Raw genomic sequence first — 11,603 nt, 5'->3', positions numbered from 1 at the left:
CCATAACCTTGGGAGAAAAGCCCCGGCTGCAGCGAACTGCCGCTGCTCCCGCTCGGGCAGCATCCCGGCGCCCTCGCGCAGCCCGGCGGGCCGGGAGCGGAGAGGCAGGGCTGGCGGCAGCGCCGGGACAGCGGCGAGGGCGGGAGGGCTCGGACACCGCCTCGATCCGCTCCGGCGCTGCCCGTCACCGCGACCTGGGGCTGAGGACAGCTCATCCATCCATCCATCCGTCCGTCCCTCCATCCATCCATCCATCCATCCATCCATCCATCCATCCATCCATCCATCCATCCATCCATCCATCCATCCATCCATCGCGGCTCCGCCGAACTCGCAGTCACATCACGATGTTTTTTTGTTTTTTTAGTGAAACCTCGTTCTGCCGTAGGGAATTATCTCGGGGACCCGGCGGAGCCCGTTCCCCCGCCCCCGGAGAGCCCCGAACCTAAGGCGGCGAGCGAGGGCGCTCGGTGCCGCCAGCGGCCGCTGTCCCGGCAGGTCTCCGGGGCTGCCGGCGCTCAGAGCCCTTCGCCGAACGCAGAAGGTCGAAAGCAGAAGGCAGAAGGCAGAGGGCAGAAGGCAGAGGGCAGCCCGCAGCCCGCAGCCCCAGCGCGCTCCCGGCCCGCCCGGCGCCGCCGCCGCCGCCCGGGGGCGCCGCGGGGGGGGCTGGGGCCGCGCCGCCGGCCGGAGGGGGCGGGGCTGCACGGGTCCCCGCCCACTCCCGGCAGGCGCAGCCAATGGGGAGGCGGGGCGGGGCAGGGGAGGCGGGGCGGGGCCCTGTGGCGCCCGGCGCCGGCCGTATTTACGGGGCGGGCGCCGCCGCCGCTGTGTCAGTGAGACAGCGCCCGCCGGGCCCGCCAGCGCCGCCGCTCCTGCTGCTGCTCCTGCGGCCGCGGCGGAGCTGCGAGGGAAGAGCGGAGAGCCGCGGCCGCCCCCCTGGCCTGTCGCCGCAGCGGTGGCCGCACCACGGCTCTGCCCGCGGGCGAGCGGCTCTCCGGCGGGGCAGGGGCGGGCGGGCGGGCGACGGCGGCTCGGCCGTGCCTGCGCTGCGGGCTGTGGCGAGCGGCGCCGGGTAAATGGATCGCCATTCCAGCTACATCTTCATCTGGCTGCAACTGGAGCTGTGCGCCATGGCCGTCCTGCTCACCAGAGGTGAGGGGCTGCGGCGGGCACCCGGCGCTGCGGGGCTCGCGGTCCGCGGGGGCCGTGCCGGGGGGCTGCCGCCCGAGGGCAGCCGGGCCCGGCGCTGTCTCGGGATCCCGCGCCGAGCGGTGTTGGCGGTGGAGCCGCCGGGCCTGTGCCTCCCTGCCCTCCCACCTGGCCGCCGGTGCCGGGCCGTCACGGCCCCGCGGTGTGCCGGCGGGGCAGCCGCGCCTGGCGCTGTCCCCGCCCGCGGGGACTCTGGGGGCTCTGGGGGCCGCGGGGACTCTGGGGACTCTGGGGGCCGTGGTCTGTGGTCTGGCCGCCCGGGGAGCGCCCTCGGGGGCACAGGCGTCCCGCTGGCGGCCGGTAATCGTCGTGCTCCGGGGAGGAGGGTAAAGGATAAGTTAGCGTGGTGGTGATGTGCGACGGTATTTATTTATTTTGGAAGGAAGGCTGTAATTAACCCTAAATAACAGCCTTGCAGCGTGCAGGGGGGAGCCTGCTGGCCCCATCAAAGCGGGCAGAACAGGGAGTGACTGAGTGATGTGAAGTCGCAGATACTGAAACTATGTGCCTGATAATGATATAATTAGGGGATCACAGACTTCTGGCTGCTGTTGACTTCAAAAGCTTTAAGAGAAGCCTGCAGTCTCTCCTGTAGCCATCTTGACTAAAAGCAGACATTTTTCTTTAATAGCTACATACAGTAACAAGAAAGAGGAGGGAACAGAAGGGCATTGTTCACTGTTTCAAAATACTAAATACCCTTTCTGGCCTTTTGCATAGCACAGGAAGAAACTTTATGAATTGACAGAAATACAGTAATACAAAGTCCATTTTGTTTCACTGAAAACGTGGCTTTAATTAAAAAGCAGTTGAATTAACCTGATGACTAGCCTGTCAGATTTTGTTTGTAAGATTGTCTTAAGGCAATAAAATGTAGATTTTTGAACGTGATTATATAAGCAGTTGAAATGAAAGTATGTGTATTGTTTCTCTTTCTTCCCATACTGTGCTGAGACTTATGAAAGAACTGTCAGCTCTGGTACTGTGCCATGTTTGCATCTTAAATTTAATAGTGCATAAATTAGGAAAACTATTTTTTTCAGAGGGGTAGGGGGGAGACCTCATATAGAATGCTTAGAAAATGATTGAGTCTTTTTTTCTGTAACATGCTGGATGACAGTGAGTGTGAATTCATGAAAAATTAGGTTACTTGGTCTAAAACCCCAAGGGAATTGGACTGGAGACAGTGAGACACTCCATCATTTGGCTTCTATTAAGCAGAGTTATTAAAGAGCAGCGGGAACTTCAAGGCCTGGATCCTGCAGTAGCATTTTGGGGAAAGTATTAAGGTAGCCTGACGAGGGGAAGCTAACTCGTTTGGGAGGATTTTTTTAACATGTTGCAGAGCAGTTGGGTTTTTTTTAAGATATAGGTGGTAGGTAACATCATAAGAAGGGGTGGCAGCAGGACAGCCTGTAGATTGATTTTTTTTTTTGAAGTGCAGACTGTAGGAGGAAGACATCTGACTGTTCAGTCAGCTTTGAAAGCCTTGGAGCTACTGTGGTGGCAAGCACAGTAGGCACACCAGAAGTAGTTTTAAGTCCATTCTTCCAAGAATGTCTCCAAAATCTGGCTTTCTCTTAAACATTGGCTCGATGGCACATTGAATTATGTTTGAGTTGCAACTTGCCTAGAAAGAGTAAGTTTTTGCTACAGCACAGGTCATGTTTAATTCATACCAGAGCCGTTTGGAGAGCACAAAATGAGGAATTTTATGAAGGGAACTTTTTTATCGCTTCCTTCAGAAATTTTTGAGGTTTCCTGATATTTTTCATAGAGCCGGTAGAGGATTTTCAGTCTTAAGTGTTTCCTCTTTTCTGCTGCATGTTGAATTGCATGCGAGACTGGGGAGAGGCAACGGGGAGCCTTTAGCATTGCAGTTTCACTCAATTAAAAAACTTCCCATTTGAGTTGAGAGTCATTGTCTCTGGTGAGCAGAATAAACTTTTTTGTTCTATAATATTGATTAAAAAGTCTTTTTGCATGAATAACTAGTTAAAGATTTTCTCTTTCTGTAGAAATTAGAAATAGTTGCTCAGTTTCACACAGTAAAACCTTCCTGACAGAGGGACTTAGATGGTAATGGTTCTAGCTAATAGCTTTATAAGGTGTTAGTTAAACCTTTTAAATTTTGGGGCAGTATTGAGAGGTAATAAACAATTCAGCAGTTCCGAGTTTTTCTTTTTCATTTGTCACATAAATATTTAAGCCTGGTATTTTTGTTGTGTGCTTATGTGCAATTAAAGAAACGTTACTTTTATAAAAATAGAATGCTCTTTCCGAAGTAATGGTTAAAAACATAGATGTGACTTCCTTCTAGGACTGAAAGTGTGTGTTGCTTTTAGAACTGGTATTTCACTTTAAATGTGGTTAAATGCAACTGCTGACAGCGAGTGGAAGTAGATATAAAATGGTCTTGTTAGTTATTTACCTTGGAAAAAAAAAAGCCACTGTGACCTCCCCCCCACCCCCAAGCCCTCCCCCAGTCCGTGTTTTAGTGAAATGCTCTTGCTTTAATTCAAAGGACTATAGCACTAGTCATTAAAGCAAGTGCCCCAAGGCGTTTACAAGGATTAAGGTTTCAGCGAGGTAGGCTCTGGACAGTGATGGGAAGGGAACAACCCCAGCTCTTGTGGATCTGCAGCCTAAAGAAATATCTCAATACTGGCACCGAGTTTGGTTGTGTGATACATGTAGCTAAGAAGGATATATGGTGAGGTGTCCTCAGAGGACCAAATTCTTACCTTTCTTGCACAATTTTTGTTTTTTAGGTGAAATCAGATGCTACTGTGATGCTGCACACTGTGTTGCAACTGGCTATATGTGCAAATCTGAGCTTAGTGCCTGCTTCTCCAGACTGCTTGATCCTCAGAATACACATTCCCCACTTACTCATGGCTGCTTGGACTCTATTGCAAGCACAGCTGAGATCTGCCAAGCCAAACAAGCACAAAACCACTCTGGCACCACCACCATGTCCACATTGGAATGCTGTCATGAAGATATGTGCAATTACAGAGGACTACATGATGTTTTGTCTCCTTCCAGGGGCGATGCTTCAGGTAAGGCAATAAAGTTTCAGTGAAGCCCCTCTTCTGGCCATCAGGCCAGCTACAGTCAAAACCTTGTGCATCTGCTGCTATTGATTCAGTTGTTAATGTAAGTAGAGACACCAGAGGGAGAAGCAGGTGGCTGGATGCAGGAGAACATCTCAGCCAATCAGGTTTTTTTTTGTCTGCATTAATATTGGAAGTTTCTCTTGCATCTTGACATGATGTCTAAGAGTCAGTGGCAGTGGTGTTCCTAGTTGAAGTGGCTATTGGAGTAAGAAATTCCATGTTATAAGCAGACTTATAGACGAGTTTTTTTCTTTACAGGGGTATTTTCTGTAGATACTGCAGTGTGTAGCAGTTGCTCCTTAAACTTGTCAGTGTGGGATTTAAGGGAGGTGCTTATATATAAATAAGTATATATATAAATCCTGAAATAAGCTTTACATCTTTCCCCTTTGCAGGACAAGGGAGCAGATATCAACACGACAGCAGTAGGAATCTTATCACCAAGGTGCAAGAATTGACTTCTTCAAAAGAGTTATGGTTCAGGGCAGCTGTAATTGCTGTTCCAATAGCTGGTGGGCTAATCTTGGTGCTCCTTATCATGCTGGCCTTAAGGATGCTCAGGAGTGAAAACAAGAGACTGCAGGATCAGCGACAGCAAATGCTCTCTCGTTTGCACTACAGTTTTCACGGACATCATTCGAAAAAAGGGCAGGTGGCAAAATTGGACTTGGAATGCATGGTGCCTGTGACTGGTCACGAGAACTGCTGCATGACCTGTGATAAAATGAGACATTCAGACCTCAGCAATGATAAAATTCTTTCACTAGTCCACTGGGGAATGTACAGCGGACATGGGAAGCTGGAATTTGTATGACCAATTATTTTTTAATCTGAGCTAAACTTACTCTCTGAACTCTTGAAGGCCTTTGGGTTCTGCTGGACAGGAGCACTTTATCTTAAAACAAAAACTCTCATAAATCATCTTTGAGAAACAAAGGACCTCTGCAAACAGAATCTTGGATATTTCTTCTGAAGGATTCCAAAAGTTGTCTTATTTGCACAGAGTAAAATACACTCAAATGTATTGTTTGCTTCAGAGTTGTGAAAGCAAAAGTTAGAAGTTGTAAACACTGTCACCAGGGTTATCTGAACTGTAGGGAGCCGAGAACTGAGTTATTATAATAAACTGTATGCAAGCTCCTATGTTTCCTGACGTATTGTAAAGATTTTTTAAAATATATATATTTTCTCTGAAACTTGCTTGTGATTTCTGTTTTGGAAAATGGGTTTTCTTGTGGATGACAGTAGAAAACAAATCAAGGTGTACATGGTAATGCCATGCATATCAATTAGATTCTGAAAGCAGACTCTTCCTACTCTGCAAAGGACTTTAGGTGGTTATTTGAGAATGAAGGTGGCAGCTTTGTTTTATACTTCAAGTAGCAGTGAACCCACATCCTTGGTTCTTGGCTCTTGCATTTTGTTCATAACCTCAGTGAATTCTTCCAGAGCTTTGTGTGATAACTTTTTCTTCCTCTGTTAACAAAGAAACACTTCTCTGTGCAAAATGTGTGAGAAAGTGACTCCTAATTCTTTATAGCTGGTTTTCCTCCCTTTTCTCACAATTCTTGTTTCTATGATCTGTTTTCCTTTTGTACCTTTTACACCCAAACTTTTCTTTGGGGAGGAGAGGGAAACCCCAAAACCGCACTGCCTATTAGGTTAGGTGGAGGGGTTTTTTTCTGTTTATAACCCCTCTGGGCACAGTGGAAAGCATCTGCCTTGCTCTTCTATCATGTAACTAAGTATCATATGCTCCTTGTTTTGTGTGGGACTGAAGAAACAACACCGTACTTTTAATCTCTGGCTCCTCCTTTATGCTGTACTTGCATAGGTGGCTTTTCTTTCCTGGCCAATATTTGTGCACTTAGTTGCTTCTTACTCCTTCTGCTAGTTGGCAGCACTTTATCATTTCATTTATTCAATACTTAGTTGCTGGAAACAAACAACCTCTGGATTATTCAAGGAATTTATTGTATTTATTTTTCTTGCTATATAAGACTTTGCATTAATAAGTATACTTGCTTAAAAGGCTGAAGCCACATCATGGTGAAAGAAGCATCCAAAATGCTGCTTCAGAAGACAAAACCTGGCACCAATCTAGTATTCATCTATGTTTTAAGAAGCGTTAGAAATGCTTCTTCCTCCTGTTCTGGCTATGGAGTTGAGGTGCTACTGTTGCCAGTAGTGAGAAGGGAATGGCACACATGGAGTTACAACAGTCTTGCAGCAATTCTCTGATCCCTTGTGCTGTGGTAGATTGCTTTGGGATGTGCAGGCTGCAATGCAAAGGGATGTAAGCAAGGAAAACTGCCCCTCTAAGTCACAGGGTCATGGGCCTGAAAGTACATTTAAACGATGTGGTAGGGTTCTTGTTGGAGATAGGATGGTCACTTGCCTGTGCTAACAGAGGTACTGAAGTTGCAAATTCACCTCTACAGTTAAACACTCATGTGGGCCAAGTGCAGTGAGAGCCTTGGGAATGCCAAGGTCCCACTGTGCCCATGTTTGCAATATTAAAGTGCAGTTCAGAAGGATTAGTTTCATCTGTGTACCTCAAGCTGCTGACCCTTCTTACTATTTCAATGTGCCTGGAGAGTTGCTTTTAAGGCAGAGAATTATATCTGATTTCTACCTCTTTGTGCTGCTGAAGTTTAAGAAATTACGTGGCCACAACTTCTCTTGGAATCTGGCCTGTGGTCTTCTGGCTGACCTTTCCAAGTGCTGCTTTCCTATAAGAGCTCTGCCCTTCCTTTGCACTGATCTGAAAATCTAGGGCAGTTGTCTGCTTTGCCAAGTGTATTTTTTATTTTTTTTTTTGGGAATGGCTGACTGGGAACTCGATGCTGAAAGAGACAAACCTGAAATACCGTCTGTAGCTGCACCAGTAGTTACTGTGACTAGACAAGTTAGAAAATCTAATGGCTAAACCTTTTAAATGCCTCCTCCAGCAATCAGAGGGAGCATGTTGTATAGTCATTTAAGCATCCTGTGACCTTCACTACTCATTTGCTGCTGATTTGAATACATAAGGGCCTATTTATGCTTGCCGTTAAAAGGCTAGTAAGACCAGGATGCTCTAATTGGCCCCTTGCTGCGGAGATGTTTTAAAGAAGAGCATGTTTGCCGGCCCCTGCAGTCATGGCAGCAGGGCTACAGAACGCTGGGGCTGGGGTTAGCAGCTGCCATCTCCTGGGGTTCTGTTACCTGCTGCGGTACTCAGAGTTTGCTTGGTAGCTGATATGGCCTAGGAGTTTCTGGGCTATGAGTCCTCTAAGCTTTCTTCTAAGAAGAAAATTAACTCTCTCCCGGCCAAAACCAGGACAGTATGAAATCTGGATTTCCAATTTATTTTTAAGCCTTTATACTCAGGAAATTGTGTAACGAGCTCTGGCGTGTCTGGCAGCAGCTATGTGAGTTATGGAATGAGCCCCAAATCTTTTCACTGAAACCGCTGAGTGCAGAGTCCAAAGGGCGCTGGAGCCGGCAGTAGCCAGCTTCGTGGCCGGCGTTTCTGCAGCGGCTGCGTGCACAGCCTGCGGGCCCCAGCACTGCTTAGAAACTCCTGTGACGAGGAGGGTCCTTAGTGGTGTTCCCTGGGCTTCCCGGCTGCCAGGTGCTGCACCGGCATGAAACAAAGCAGTCCTAGAAAAGCGCTTCACCCAACCTGGTGAGGCAGGCAACAAGTATTCATAGCTGAAGAGCCCGGCCAGGGGCTGGAGGCTGAAGAGGTGAGACAGTGATCGAAGGCTATCCATTTAAATGCATCTGAGTTAAGAGCCTGGATTTGCCATTGTGCTAAGCGCTCTCAGGTTTCCCCTGCAGACACTAACAAGCACTCCTTTCTTTGAAACCCCTGCAAGCCTGGGAGCGAAAGGACAGCCCTCTATTTCCAACTGAGAAAGTCTCTCAGATTGGAATAAATGAAATCAAATGTCCAAGATTTAGTTTGGCATACCCCGTGCCTCTCTCTTTCTCTGATTCTTTCCTCAAAACAATAATGGCTGTAGCTTTTCTTGCGTCTCTGCCGCTCCTGGCTTTGCGAGCCGCTGGGTTGGTATGTCTCCTCTTAACTCCTGCTGAACTGATTCTATTAAAAACCCCTTACTCCACAGGGGGCTTGACCTTTTTCTGAAATACCAAATGCGTCTGCTTTGGAAATCACAAACTTCTCCTCTAAAGAGCTTGTAAATCTGGTTTCAATATTGAGTGATTACAGGCTGTGCCGAGAGCTTGAAAGTAAGCAGCCGCTTCTGGTAGCGGAGCGCTGGGGCTGCGCTGCCGGCGCTGAGCGCCGCTCTCATTTTTCACCCCGCTGTGTGTTAAGCACAAACCCCCGACGTCAGCTGATTCAGGTGGCAGGACGCTTGTCTTCTCTTATCAGGACCCCGGAATCCAGTTTTTGTTGTACGACCACTTGCTCTGTTGTAAATCCCGGGATCTCATTGCAAATGGATGGTGCCCTAGAGGCCAAACACCAAAAAAAAAAAAAGGCTGGGAAAAGAGCAAGGTTTTTTCTTAGGTGTAATGGATGCATCTACACCTTCTCTCGCTGCTCTTGTGATAATTAAAACAAGGTATGAAGAAGGGAAAATATATCACCGGGCTGCCTGTGTGATGGGATGTGCCTTAGCTACCAGTCAGTAGGGTTCCACAGTGAATAAATGAAAGCTAAATTTGGCCTTCTCATGAAAAGGCGGGAGCGATAAGAAGGCAATCTACCAAGAAAGAAACATCAGGCACAAGCTGAGTGAATAAAAAAAAATAAAGTCTCTGAAGGAGGCAAAGTTGCCTTTGTTTCTTTTTTCAGGTACTTTAACACATGGAGATCACTGGAAGCATATTTGTATTGTTCCAGTGTCTGGTCACTTTTCAAAAAAAAAAACCCTCTTCCTTGTTTTGGTTCTAGGAGCTACTTGGGGAAGTAGTATTTTGGATCTGTCACTGTGTTTTATTTCTGGGGAAAAACAAGTGGTGGAGAGGTGCTGGTAAATTATGATTATCTCTTGGGAGGGGCCCAGTGTCTCCAACATTATAAATTCTGTCTCCCTCTAAATAAACACCCAACCTCATTTTCTTTGTTTCACCTCTAACCCTCATCTGCAGCCTTTACAATCCCAGGGGGTGAATCCTGAAGTAAAACAAACTGCAAGGGAAGGAAGCCAGGAGGGAGCCGCAGTGCCTGCAGATTAACAGAGCCTTCTGCTCTCCAGCCAACCTTGACAAAAGGATTCAATCCTGAGCTGACCTTCAGGGGGAAAAGCAAAACAAAAACCACCTTGACTTGAACTTTCAAGACCGCAGGAGTTTAATGCTTGGTTTGATGTCTCCTAAAGGGAGCCGGGAGTTAGAAATGCCAAACACCTGTCTTGCAAACCCAAACGCTAACAACTTATCGTGAAATCTGAGCCACAAATCACATGGATTTGAAAAATTTAGGATTTGCTCATCACTGTTTCTAAATCATTCAGTGTTGCTAAAAGGGCCTAAAAATTCCCCATTGTGATTGTCTAGGCAAATCGATAACATTTGGCTAAGCAAATAGTAAGTTATGTTGAAACATCAATATTTAAATGCAAGTTTTCACTGAATAAATATTTCTGCCTTGGAAGCAGGTCCTGTCTCCCAGCCGAGCCCTGTTCTTTTCCCTGTAGGCAGAAAGGAAGAGAACAAGTCAGCCCTGACTTCATAAAAACCCACACTGGCATGAATATAGGGTGACTCAATTTTTAAAGAAGTTTTTTATTAAAACTGAAATGTTACAGTATTTTCCTCTTTCTAGTTATCACGCTACTTAAATAGATCAACAGCTGTGCAGTTGGGAAAAATGTATTGTTTGAGTGAAATGTATTGTTGGAGTGAAATGTATTGTTTCATTCCCCTTGGCTATAGGCTGTGTTTAAAAATACTGAGTTGTGACAGTGTGTTAAGAATGGAGCCTCTCCTGTAATTGCTTTTTTACCTATTAGATTAAAATTTCAGGACAGCGTCTGTGGAGCAGCAAGGTGATGAACACTTGCCTTTCTCTTAACATTAATTTTTACCTGTTTTCCAAACAAAAAAAACGTAGACACTATGATGAACTAAAGTAGGCACTGTGATGAACTAGCATCTGTCTGGGAGAGGCTCTGGGGGGCAGGGGATTGTCACCCTGGCAGTGCCAGTGGTGTAGCCAGTGTGGCTACTGAGTGCCAGGCTAGTCTCTGCTTTTGGGACTTTTTCACTCCAAAGGCCTGCTGGTTGCAGATGTAAATCCCCTTCTTGTCGCTCGGGAGGAAAATATTGATGCACTAAATCTCCTCCTGGCACTTGACTGTGACAATAGGGAGGGAGGAACAGAACAGACTCAGGGTCCTGCCCAGGCTGGGTATGCTTGTATTGGTGTGCAAATCAGGGCTTGTGTCAAGCAGGTTGCTTTGAAATGCTCAATTTGTTGAGTTCTGGCTGTGAAGTAGCTATTTCATCAGTGGAAGAAGATTTATTAACCAATTTTTTATGGCTATCGACAATGGCTTAGCTCCAGCAGGGTCCCAGGCATTTTTATGAAGTGCAGTGGGTTCCAGAGGTAGAGGTGTTTTATATTGTTCTGGTATTTTAACCCAGTGAGCTAAGGCCTCTATCCTGCAAATACTTAAGGTTGTGCATAATTCATTCCGGTCCCAGGGGCTGTTTTGTCCCTGCTGCTGGCAGGGCTTTGTTGAGCTCTATGCTGGGTACCTGCTCTCGCAGCAGGCTCATTGTTGAGGAGCTGCAGCAGGCTCAGGAGTCCCTCCTGGCCATGGCATTTGCTTGGCTAAAGCATGGAGGGGAATTGAGAGCTAATGCCAGCGCTCAGTCACAGTCACACCACTGGTGGCCATCTAGTCGGTGTTTTCCCTTGAGCAGTGACCGGGCTGGCCTGGCTGTGGCTAGTGATGGGGGAGCAAAAGCCCACGCTGGACACAATGCAGGGGCCAAATTAATGTGGATGTGTGTTTGTCAGGGCAGCATCTCACCTGGCTCTGGAGCCTTGTCCTAGGCTGCTGCTGCCCCTTTCTGCAGGCGGTGTAGGGAGGTTTCCATCACCTGAAACCTTTTATGATTTTGCACACAAGAAATCATGAGTGCTAAGCCTGCAGCTGACCAGCCCTCTAAGCCTACCCAGTGCCCAAAGCTGTGCTCTCAGCCATCATCCCCCTCTGTCCCACACAGTCCATGATGGTCAGGGTTTTAATTACATGAATGCATGCAATGGTTTTTTCACAAAACCTCCTTATTGAATCTCCCCCCCAACCA

General features: G+C 47.4%; 1 protein-coding gene across 1 annotated transcript; it reads left to right on the top strand.

Annotated features, from left to right (window-relative positions):
• The first annotated feature begins 812 nt into the window (after window positions 1-812).
• BAMBI (BMP and activin membrane bound inhibitor) lies at window positions 813-5,524 on the top strand. Its single transcript, XM_038129499.1, has 3 exons — window positions 813-1,152; window positions 3,981-4,271; window positions 4,724-5,524. Exons 1-3 carry the CDS (start codon window positions 1,077-1,079, stop codon window positions 5,140-5,142), a joined length of 786 nt encoding a protein of 261 aa, XP_037985427.1. The 5' UTR covers window positions 813-1,076; the 3' UTR covers window positions 5,143-5,524.
• The last annotated feature ends 6,079 nt before the right edge of the window (window positions 5,525-11,603 follow it).

Source organism: Motacilla alba, chromosome 2 (genome assembly GCF_015832195.1).
Source record: "Motacilla alba alba isolate MOTALB_02 chromosome 2, Motacilla_alba_V1.0_pri, whole genome shotgun sequence".
Taxonomy (NCBI): Eukaryota; Metazoa; Chordata; class Aves; order Passeriformes; family Motacillidae; genus Motacilla; species Motacilla alba.
The sequence above is the reverse complement of the archived record's forward strand: the minus strand, read 5'-3'. Positions and strand labels throughout refer to the sequence as shown.